This window comes from Sparassis crispa (genome assembly GCF_003851025.1).
Source record: "Sparassis crispa DNA, contig_000007F, whole genome shotgun sequence".
NCBI classification, from domain to species: Eukaryota; Fungi; Basidiomycota; class Agaricomycetes; order Polyporales; family Sparassidaceae; genus Sparassis; species Sparassis crispa.
In genome coordinates, this window is record NW_020939754.1 from 1,903,747 (window position 1) to 1,915,156 (window position 11,410).

Consider the following 11,410-nt stretch of genomic DNA (forward strand, 5'->3'; position numbering starts at 1 on the left):
GCCCCATACTCAATTGGTCCGCGATGTGAACCTGATTCAATCATCGCAAGCAATTCCCACAACGGACGCGCCTTCCGTCTCGATTCTTGAGGTCTCTGTGTAATCCATCCGCGTCGCTCCGCCGCGCCCTCCTGCAGCGGCCCCCCGTTTCTAGCTCGTTCTGTTCAGCCCTGCGAACGAGACGCCGTTCTCGTCGTTGGAGCTTAACCGGTGAGTTCAATTGTTGCTGGGGACTCCGTCCGCGAGTTCTGTTATTTATTTCGGCTCTGTCAAGCCCCGATGATTTTGATCGTGTATTGGAGATGCTAACGATCGTTCTCGCAGATTCCACATATTGGAATATATTGGAATATATTGTTCCTCGGTGCGCGTGTGTGATATCCATACCTTGAAGCTTGTTCCTATGCGTTACTCCCGGTTTTCGGCCCAAGTTTGTGCACGGAATGCAAGAGATGAGTACGCCGATGTCCTCGCTAGCTCCGCACTATCAGAAATTGTTTGATTCTCTTTTTCAGCAGTACTCGCGCATGCGAGATATCCCACGTCACCTCTAACATCCTGGCACATCCTCCGTTCCACCTGGCTCGCCTGCCTCGTCCCAGCCGCCCACACGCGTCGATAGACTCGACGTCGTATTGAGGACAAATGGTGCAAAGACGCTGACAGTGCACGATAGGCCATCATCGTGACTTCCGCAAGAGCGACAAAGTCCCGAATGCTAGCGTACAGTTCCTACTCGACGTCTGCTCATCCCCGCATCGGTCCTCCCCCTCCGCAACCTCTCCTTTAAGTCAGCGAAGGTCCTGAGGAGGAGCGGATGAAACATGGATACGGTTTCGCTTTGTGGATGAGCGATGCTCGCGTAAGGTACGCATGCTCACATACCCGGCGAACAAGAAGCTTTAGAGGTGCAGACGATGCTGCACTGGAGGTTCTATTCCCGGGCATGGGTAGCGCTCGAGCGCTGATATCTATCATGCTACTCGCGCTCCACTCAGCGGCACCATCCCTGTGTCAGTGCCCCTTTCCACTCTGTTTTAGGCCTTCTAGCGAGAGACGACAGGAACAGTGGTGGGCCAGGACGATTTTCATACATGTATCTCATGGTGCTCGCATGCTCACATGAGTCGACGGCCGATTGCACTCGTTGTGCCAGATGCTGAAGATGTCCTATCGTCCTCTACACTGAGTTCCTCCCCAGCAGTAAAGGCAATGTAATTCGGCATTCCCCATGACCATGGCGCGATCGGGCTGGCACTGCTCGCGAGCAGACGGCATGGACGTCTGCAGCTCAACAAGTCGCATCTTGATCCCTCTTCACGACCCTCGATTCCGTTTTCGGCCGCTACTTCGAACACCTCATCGCCTCTCGCTACGCCATCGGTATCTCGGGTGCCCTCTGCGACCTGTTACACCATGGCGTGTCATCGTATCAGCCCGTATTGATGGTGCCTCCGGCGTCCGGTGTCCATCAGGAGGAGCTTGGTGCCACGATCAACGTGGTCCCCTCCTAAGTTACATGACATCGAAGTGACGCGCGTCTCACGTGTAAATGTCAGCTAAGAAGGTCGAAGGCGGGTATCCAAATTTGTATCAGTATACCGGCCGCAATATTTCCCTGTCCATAAATTTGGCTCAGACGTCCTCTGCGGGGCATGCGTGCGTAACCCTCGACTTTCGTTTTTGTAGCCCACACACGCGTCCCTCCGTATCCTGCCTTCTGACGTAATGAAATCAACCATTTCGTTATTTACTCTGTTGAGTCGCACTGGCGTCGCGGCTATTGTGCTCGTGTTTAAAAAAATGTGCTCCATTGCATGAAGATACCCGTCATTGAACGGAAAGAAGGTTCCAACCACTGAGTCGCATCGTCTTCTACGTTGGCACGTTCAGGGGCTCTTTAGCAGAGTCGCCCATCGTTCCGGGGCAGTCAGTATCTGTGAGGTGAGGCTGTCTGAGAGTCTTCTCTTGAGCATGCCTGACGTGAACTTAAACAGTTACTGTGCCATGTTGATTGTGTTCGATGTGATTCCTCCGAGAAGACTGGTCATCTATCCAGAAACTTCCCAATTTCCTTGCTTCAGCTGCTCGCATGTGAGAGCTGTCCATCGTCCTCCGCAGACTCAACGCTGATGGTCTGAAATCCTCATTTCCTCGATTCTTATATCCAGGTCCATTGTACATTGCAGGCGTAGCGGTGTAGTGCGAGATTTTTCTTATTCTTTCTGGTTCTGACGTGCCCTTAAGTACGGCCGTGGATGCTGGATGTTTAATAGATCTAGGTTCATGGAGATCGTTCTGAGGGATACTAGGCATGAGGTACCATTTGCGAAGCCATGCGGATGGCTACTGGCCCGGTGATTCTCCTTGATTTGATTGAACTGGGTGAAGTAAAATTTTAGGTTCGAATAGAAGTCCTGACGCCTTTCCTGAACTAGACTCTGGGCTGAGCCTCTACTTTCCTCGCAACTTTATCATCATCGTTGTGACGATGCCTGCAGGACGTAATTGCGGCAGGCAGTTTCTGTCAATACGGCTGATGTAAGTACTTAATCTGCTTTTCCAAATCCTGCATTCCGCTCGTGCTCTAAAAACAAAAAGCTTGTAACAATCCTTGTTGTTGCCTCCACCTGGCAGCAAGCTGTGGTAGGTTTTCAGGCTTCTTATAGCATAACAGACTCACTTAGGAGGTGTATTCACTATCTAACTCCACAGAATACCGTCAGGTGCTGATGAATCAAATGGGATGGATTGGAGGAAACTTTCTGACGACGAGCTTGAGTAGACACAGAGAAGATCGCCGTCTCCCGTGTTGCGGCCTGTGCGACATCTGAGAAGCAAACATTGAAGATAGCATGCATGCAAATCTCAGCTCACCATGTATTCACGGTACAGTTCTCTCGTCGCAAAATTGACTCTTTGTTACTCGAAAGACTGGTGGTCCTGAACAATACCACGGGCAATATGAAGCTTGATTGTCCGAGGACGGACTGCCTTCTGATACGAATCCGTCTGTATCACAGGATGTTCCCGCTGAAAATTCTCGGACCGTACTGATACAGTACCCGCAGTTATTGCTCTGCTATTGACTGACGTGGTACGCACAGCATCAGCGTCTGCCGGCGCCCGACTGCTGCCATACTAGCATAAGTACCTTTGCTGCTGAGAGAAAGTCAGTATGTTAATTGCATCAAGATATGCAGTCACGAACCTTACGGTCTCTTCAGCCGCGGCGTGGAAGCTCATACGAAGTCTGCTCCAGGCGTCGGAGAAGTATGTCAGAAATCACAAGACGCCGCTACGAATTTTCAGTACGTCTGTCCTTCAATTTGAACCGAACTGAATCCTCAGAGCGCTCACGCAGACATGCGTTACAATCAATCTAAAGCCAACGGCACAAGCGTGCAGCGGCCGTGGCCAACATCTCCTGAGGCATCACCACTGGGATTCGACCGTTGGTGGCGTTCAAGCTGTATTTGAGCGCATGTTTCAGAGGGTCCAATGTAAAACTGAGATTATAGAACTCATGAATACATCCGGTAAATCGTCCGGGTGCAATGGCGTGTCCTCTCTCCTTCCGAGTCACGGGCACGAGACCGTGATGCGTCGCGTCTCCGCGCGTCCCCAGTACTCTTGCGCAATTAGCTGACAGTAATTGATCAAGAACGATTGCATTGCTGAGGTGAGAAGTAAATTCGGTCCTCTTTACTGGTGTCTATGCCAGTGACAACGTGAAGTTCGGTCACCACCCGACAACCTGGGAGAAAATATCCCATGCAGCATTCCATTCAGCACTCGTCTGTACGGCCAATCCACCCGAAAGGTCCCTCGTATCACCGATATACTTTCAAATGCCACGGAACTTCTCAGAAAGATATGCGAGAGCTCAAGAATTACAGGGGGGCTACCAACGTACCTTCCAAGAAAAAGCTGTCTACATGAGCGTGAACGGACTGATCGATTCTGCTGCCCAAAAAAATACCAGGGTGTAGCAGCGGTGCAGCATGGTCGCACCACTGCGCAATCCTGAGATTAATTTGTAGGTACGTCGCTGGACTCAGTGCCCGGGACGCCTCCCGCCCATCTGGACGGCGCTCCTGCGCAATGTCGCGCGGAGTCATGCCGCGACCGGTCGATTTTGTGCTTCCCAGGAAAATACCATGACACAGGTATCCTCCAGGAAGTTTCACAGTACCGCCTGCACCTCTCTAGTATTGGTGAGGAACTCGCAGACAAAAAAGAAAGGTCCTCTTTAACTGAAGTTGTGTCCGATGTACACATAGCTACAGCTCGAGCGAAAGCATACGATGCACTCACCGATATATAACTTCTATTCCTGTGTTCAGGATTTTCATGAAATATTTGCACGCCGCGACAGAGATACACACCGCTTGCACTAAGGGAAATCTTCAGCGCGTAGATAGAGCTCGTGTCGCGGGTTTGTCAAGGAGCATCGCAGATTTATCCACGCCAGACGCCAGCACGATAGCGCATTCGTGCACCATCTGGACCCTTCAGGAGAAGGTGCCATTTGATGCACGGAGGCGTCATTGCACTGGCAGTCTCGCGGGCGTTACGTGACGAAACATCGGACATCGCGGCACATACTGGAACCCTGATCACAGCTAGATATCAGCGAAAGAATGAAGCGTGTTATTCAATACATCAAACAACGTACGTGAGCGTCGTCACCAAAGCAGAGTGCGTATCCATGGGATCGTCCGCAAAACCATCACGCTGCCAGCATTGCCCGCTTACCGAACCTGCTGAGTGGAAGGCTTGCCAGTGGGAATGGGAGCATGGGGAACGGGAACATGAGAAATCCTGAGCTTGAGACCTGCATGGGACACGTAAATTAGCCCACGTGGTGAAATAAGAGCGCATTGTACTAACCAAGCTCCTCAACGATCAAGTCCGCAGCCTTCTCGCCGACGAGAAGAGCAGAGGAGTAGGTGTTGGTACCCAAGTTATCCTGCACACATGACAGTCAGTGTACAGAGACGGCTAGAAAAAACTGGTACTAAGCGGGTAGATACTGAGGTCGGCACACTTCAGGTTTTCAGTGCGATATACGCTCATGCGCTTGTCGACCGCCCCGCCCTGCTCGCGCAGCTTCATGACACAAGTACCTTCAGATGCGGGATGAGCCGATATTCTGCGCATTAGAATAACGGGCCAACATACCCATGGAGTGCCAGGTAGTCTCGACGGGGTCCGCAACACAGTTGTCGACGGCCTCATCGTGCTCCTTGGTGTAGACGATGTCCTCGTGCTCCTTGGAAGCGTCGTACGGCTCGCCGGGCTTGTGCCATGTTCCTGCAGAATTCGTTCAGCGTCATCGGCATAAATCAACTTGGCTCTAGATACTAACCCATGTGAATGCCAACAGTGAGACCGTCGGGGTAAATCTCCTTGGCAGTCCTGATGTCGATGTCCTTCGCCGCGGCGGGAGAAGCGGGGTGGAAGTGCGGGTGGTGAGACGTCAACTCTCCGCGGAATGCTGCGACGTTCATATTAGAAAATGAATCGATGAAGGGAGCACACAGACTCCAACACACGTACCGTCCATGCGGCGGGCAATCTCACGCGTCTTCTTGTAGCTCTACCGGATAAGAGCGAAGTCGGCCTTGTTGTTCATAAACCCGCTGTCGAAGAACGGCTCGACGTAAGGATTCTGCGACTTGACGTGGATCTAAACAAAAGGATATGTGAGTCGCGGTGCAAGGTGAGGGAACTTCCCTAGGGCTCTTACCTTGCCACGGCTAGCAGGGTACTCGAGGTATTGGAACCTGCAGTCCCGTTGAATGTTCAATTCCTGTGCGTACCAGAACAAAGCTATACGTACATCGTGATGGACTTGCCAGGGGGTAAGAGCGTATGGTCGGCGTAACCACCAGATACGATGGACCCAAACCTGCGAACGGCATCCATTCAATGACCTATAATATTAGCCACAACACGACACTACATGACGGGCTTGTCGGGCTTGTTCTTGAAGTACCTGTCCCAAAGTTCGTTGAACTCGGGACCCATCTTCTTGAGCTCCGCCCCCGTAGGGCGGATCTGGAATTTTACAAGACGATCAACTCATACTCAGTTGGAAATGGAAAATGACGTACCTTGAGCCCAGCGTCGATGCTGTTCGACGAGAGGCGTGCCTTCTCAGGACTAGTCTCCCACTCAGCGAAAAGCTGACTATTATGTTAGGGGGTAGATACGTAGGAGTAGAAGGTATAAATACTAACCTCCTTCTGGACCTCCTTCACACCACGGAGGAACACATCGGTGGTGACCGTCTCGTTGGAGACGCGATAAACTGGATTACGGAAATTCAGAAGCAAGAAATATCACAGCGAATGAGTAATAACTCACGAGTCAAAGTTGTGTAGTGGTCCTGATATTCCTCGCTGTAAAGTGATTTCAGTTAAAGCTGGATACAGTACGACGCGTAAGACATACCCAACGCCCGGCAAATCGCTGACAACTTTGATATCAAGCTGGCGTAGCAACTCGGCGTTACCGACACCGGACATACTTCAGTACGAGGCAGTTGGCATAGAAAGCTCGCCGCTGTAGACGTTGCTTGATCCGGACACACTGTTACAAAATAATGGTGGGGACGCAGATTAACGCGGATCTGTTACTCTATCAGACAGAGTTTTCCGCGAATTACTACACCTTCTGTATAAAGCCGCGATCTAGATCGCGGTAGAATGACTGCGAAACTGAAAGGCACAGCAAAATGCCGAAAGGTTATGAGTGAAGTGATTCTTACCATGTTATCATGCTAGACAAGCGTGTCGTATTCAATAACATATCGAGGAGATCGGACTGATCCCTGGACGATACAACCGGGTGGGACCGCCTCTGTGTACGATGCCGCTGCCTGCTGGAACATGTAAGAGATGTAACGACGAGCGACGAATGAGAATCTGATACTAGTGGACGTCATCTGCAGCGAGACTTACGAAGGCGACGGTTGAAGACCAACATCGAAATGAAGCTGGCTGCCTGGCGGAACGTTGAGCATAAGGACGAATAGAGAGAGGCAACGATATAATTTACATGGCCACCCACACAGAGACTACGGAGACGGAAACGAGAAGACGACCAGTGCAACGAAGACGACGAAGAGGCGAAGGAGGAAGAGGGGAGACGAGTCGGAGCAGAAGAACTGGAGAAGATAAGAACTCGATCGATGCCCAGCGCTAGCGCTCCAGCAGAAAAACATAGCAATGTATAAACCGTGAAAGACGTCGACCAGAACAACGCCAAGTACACACATCACCGAAGTCAGATACTCAATGCAATCAGTCTTGACTGCAGTCGGTCGCAAAAGCGAGCCGCTTTCCTTGCTTTCCCGGCACTTCAAAAGCAACGTAGTGTGGTCAAGTACAACTAGATCTAGAGTCTGTAAAACGCCCAGTGAACAATGCGCCGATGCTGTGAGTCGGGCGCGCGTCCAGTACCCAGAAACGCGGGGATCGCCATTGGCAGCAACAGTTTCAGTGTGTCGTTAGGACGCCAAGGTCTATCCCGCCGCCCTCTTCAGGCGTTTAACTGGCCTGCCGTTCCCTAGTACGCCGTTCGTCCGTCCATCCTCCGTCCGTCCTCGGCATTGCGGCCCCTTCCGCTTGTTGGGATGGATCCCGGCACGATGAGAAATCGCCTTCACTGCCGACTTGGGCCTCATCGACGAGCTATCCTGCTTGCGGATCCTGTCATCCTCCGGCAGTTGACGCCCCAAGAACTCCGTCCAGTAGTCGTTCCACGGCTCAGGCATGTCCCACTGCGTCGCCGCATTTACATCCCGCGGGTGATTCAGGTCCATCGAGCGCGACAGCCAGTCCTTGAGATCCGCGTTGAAGTTCGCCCCGTCGACGTACGTCTGGTTCTCCTTGATAGCCAGCTTGCCCTTTCCCGGCTCCATCATCTGAAATGTCATGTGCGTCACCCCAGGTACGTCCCCCGCACGGACCTCCCGGCCATTGTGGAACAGCGCCTGAACGACCAGCCTCGTGTCTCTGGAATGCGCAGGATGCTGGAGCCAGTGGAGGCCACAGTACGCGACGACATACAGGAGTGCCTCCATGTCGTCCTGCAACATGTGCCTCCGCTGGCTTCGCGCCTCGAGACGCTGCGACAGGAACATGCGCGTGCCATGTCGGGATGGATTTTATCAATCATGGACGGCGGGAAGTGAAGGGCGATGCGTACCACGATGTACTTGTCCGTCGCCTGCCCGTCCTCCTGGACCTTCGACGAGAGCTCCCAGTCGATCAGATAGCCTGTCCGATGGTCTTGGGACGGCTTCCGGTACAGCATGATGTTGCCCGCGCTGATATCTCGGTGGATCCGCCGTGCCTTGTCGTGCGCAGCGATCAGCGCTAGGTTACCAGACAAATCTGTATGAGCCGACAGAATGCCCAAAAAGTGGCGGCAGGCTTACCTTGGAACGCGTCGTGTGCCGCGTTGAGCAGCTCTTTCGTGCCTTGCAGCGTCTGAAGTGGGAAGCCAACTTCCTTAAGGATAAGACGGTGGTGGACCCGCGGGTGCACCACAATCCGCGCACCGCCGTGACATACTCAGTCGGCCTCTCGGTATAAGTGCGACTCGGTGCACTGGAAGGCTGGACGAAGACACGAGTTAGTCGGACACTCAGTGAACGTATCGAGCTGATACTCACACGGTTGTTGTTGGCCCGCCTTGCTCCGAGTCGTCCGCTCGAAGTTCGCCATGGCCGAGAACCGCCTGAGCATCCCGTCACAGCACATCACCTTCGGAACGTCTCCGACGTGTTCCACATGCGGGATGTTCTTCACCCTATGCGCCTCCAGCTCCCTCAGTATCCGGCCTTCGGGCTCAAGCACGTACTGCCGCCAGGTATCCTGCAAGAAAACGACCCTGCCGCCCACCACCGCCCAGTACCCGCGCATCGCGCCCTGCCTCATCGAGAAGTTCGTAGCGACCGGCCTCGAGACGAGACACCGTTCGAGCCTCCCGTCCTCCGCACAGATGCGCCCCGCCTCGTAATGCAGCGCCACGGTCTTCTCAAGGAGCGCACACTGCGCCTCGTACTCCGCCCGCACCTCGTCCTTGACCTCCGCCCCCCTCCGGAACGTCCATCAGCTTCAGGTCGAGCTGGTCCCGGACGTGGCACGAAACGAGCTGGCAGACAGACGCTCCTCCCCGCTCGACGCGCGCCCGACCGTGGACCCGTGCGCGAACCTCCACAGGAACCCGCACAGCACTTTGTGCTTCTCCCGGAGGCCGAACGACGCCTGCGCGATCAGCACGCTCATGTCCCAGCGCAGCAGGCGCGCGCGCAGCCCGTGGATCGACACTGAGAAGTTGTGCACCCGATGATGGTGCATCGGTGCATTAGTGACCTGGCGGAGGTTCCGCCCCATCGCCTGCCGCACCCTCGCCCGGCTCGTCTCCTCCGCGTCGGGCTGCGAGAGGACGAACTTGTGTCGCAGCGGAACGGCTTCAGGTCGCGGAAGAACTCGCCCTGATCACTGCTCTGCACGTCGACGAACAGCTCCCCTGCGTACTTCGCCGCCGCGGCGCTGTCCGACCCGACAGCTAGAGCTGCCCCGCGCAAGTTGATGGGAGAATATCAGGACATAACGACGCTACGTCTGGCGGACTCGTACTTCGAGGACGTACATAAGGTATCGGAATTAACATCCATGTTTTCGTATCTGACTACCTTATTGGGACAGAGCGGGCTTAATCGATGTCAAGTCCGGGGCAGTGTGTTCGAACCCTGGGCAACCGGCCGTGGTCCCCGATGGCCGCCAACTGCGCCCAGAGCGCACGCCAACACCAACGAGCGCCACGGCGAACGGAGCGTGATCACTCACCAACCGGGACGTCGACGGCCTGCGCGCGCCGGGAGGAAGTCGACGGGCACGGGCCCCCTCCGCTTTGTCCGCGTGGAGTTTCGTTGCGACGCGGAGTCTCGGGCTCGGCGTGCTCTTCGCGTCCAGTCGGAGGGGACGCTGTGTGGGGTGGGTGCCAGGGAGAGGTCGGCGGGTACGGTTGACGGGCTGGAGCTGGACATTGATACATGAGTATATGGTTGTAGTAGTGGTGGTGGTGGAAGAAGAAATTGAAGAGAGGCAGCCACTTGCCTGCGTGCGCTTCTAACCTCCGTGGCACACCCCACGTGATCGCGTCTCACCACAGAACGCGTACGAACTGTCGTGCGAACACGCCCAGCGCGCTCGGCGTAGCTCCAGCCTGCAAAGTAAGAATCTCGCCCTTCGCCGATACACATGGTTAGACAACCTCGGCGTACCGGACGCGACGCCCACCTCTACCACCAAAGAGCAGCCCAACTAGGTCGGCCGAGGATCGCGGGTCAACTCGTCCGCCTGCCGGCCGGCACCACCGACATCCCGCGGAGTCCTCGACCACGCGGCGAACGCGGACTCGCATCAAAGCGCTTTGATACCCACTGCTACCGCGGAGGCGAAGCTATCGAAAAAGTCTCGCGCGCGATTCGACGGCGGGCGAAGAAACGAGATCCGGCAGACGTATACGCGTTCTCCTGCCTCGAAACGCGACGCATAACCCCAGCCGGCCGCTGCTGAGGCCTGAGGGTCGATGCTGGCCGCGAGGGGAGTCGGGACGAGCGAGACGTCTACGATGGGCCGATGGACAACGGCAACACGCTCCCATCGCCGCGGTAGGCAAGAAGGTCGATATGCAAGCGTCGCCGGGATCAGAAGTCGGAGCGGATTCGGCGTACGGGAGCCTGCAGGCTATGGACCGAAAACGTATCGAAGTCGGTCGGGTGAACGCGCGGGCTTTGATACCCGCTGCTACCGCGGAGACGACTGTCGAGGAAATCTCGCTCGCGCGCGCACGATTCGACGGGATGGCGGGCGAGAAGAAACGAGATCGGGCGGACGCGTATGCCTCCCTCCCTGCCTCGAAGTAAACGGCCCGAAACGGAAACGCGACGCATAACCTCAGCCGGCCGCTGCGGAGCGCTGAGGGGTCGATGCTGGCCGAGAGGGAGTCGGAGTCGGACGAGCGACCGTCTACGATGGGCCGATGGACAACAACGACGCTCCCATCGCCGCAGCAGGCAAGAACGGTCGATATTCGAGCGTCGCCAGGATGCGAAGTCGGAGCGGGTGGGCGTACGGTAGCCTGCAGGTAATGCCGTCATGCGAACCTGTTGTCGACTGGGATATTTGACCGAAGACGTTAACCCGAGAAGAGACGGCGGGGTCCGCGCCGCGGACTCGAAGTGGCTGGAGTTGGGACGAGGCCGGCTAGATCCTCGCTCGCCGGTTCGAAGGGCGCGTTTCTGGGGCAGCGAAACGCGAGCAGGGGTGCGCGCGATTCGTCTCAGCTCACCACCCTTGTGGTGTGCAAAATCTGCGGATGAGAAGCG

General features: G+C 55.2%; 3 protein-coding genes across 3 annotated transcripts; 1 reads left to right on the plus strand and 2 right to left on the minus strand.

The window, feature by feature from the left end:
* Nucleotides 1–4,754: 4,754 nt before the first annotated feature.
* Nucleotides 4,755–6,533, minus strand: SCP_0806380 (Alcohol oxidase; the record flags this gene model as incomplete). The annotated part of the gene is made up of 14 exons (XM_027761226.1): nucleotides 4,755–4,837; nucleotides 4,894–4,972; nucleotides 5,074–5,129; nucleotides 5,185–5,316; nucleotides 5,372–5,500; nucleotides 5,563–5,602; nucleotides 5,666–5,692; nucleotides 5,753–5,789; nucleotides 5,846–5,914; nucleotides 5,969–6,063; nucleotides 6,120–6,191; nucleotides 6,246–6,316; nucleotides 6,373–6,407; nucleotides 6,460–6,533. 14 exons carry the CDS (start codon nucleotides 6,531–6,533, stop codon nucleotides 4,755–4,757), a joined length of 999 nt encoding a protein of 332 aa, XP_027617027.1.
* A 998-nt stretch (nucleotides 6,534–7,531) lies between these two features.
* Nucleotides 7,532–9,410, minus strand: SCP_0806390 (predicted protein; the record flags this gene model as incomplete). Its single annotated transcript, XM_027761227.1, has 7 exons — nucleotides 7,532–8,137; nucleotides 8,218–8,387; nucleotides 8,450–8,518; nucleotides 8,586–8,629; nucleotides 8,687–8,751; nucleotides 8,823–9,111; nucleotides 9,166–9,410. 7 exons carry the CDS (start codon nucleotides 9,408–9,410, stop codon nucleotides 7,532–7,534), a joined length of 1,488 nt encoding a protein of 495 aa, XP_027617028.1.
* Nucleotides 9,411–10,711: 1,301 nt separating this feature from the next.
* On the plus strand, nucleotides 10,712–10,948 carry SCP_0806400 (hypothetical protein; the record flags this gene model as incomplete). The annotated part of the gene is made up of 1 exon (XM_027761228.1): nucleotides 10,712–10,948. The coding sequence occupies one exon, from the start codon at nucleotides 10,712–10,714 to the stop codon at nucleotides 10,946–10,948; it is 237 nt and encodes a 78-aa protein (XP_027617029.1).
* Between the last annotated feature and the right edge of the window lie 462 nt (nucleotides 10,949–11,410).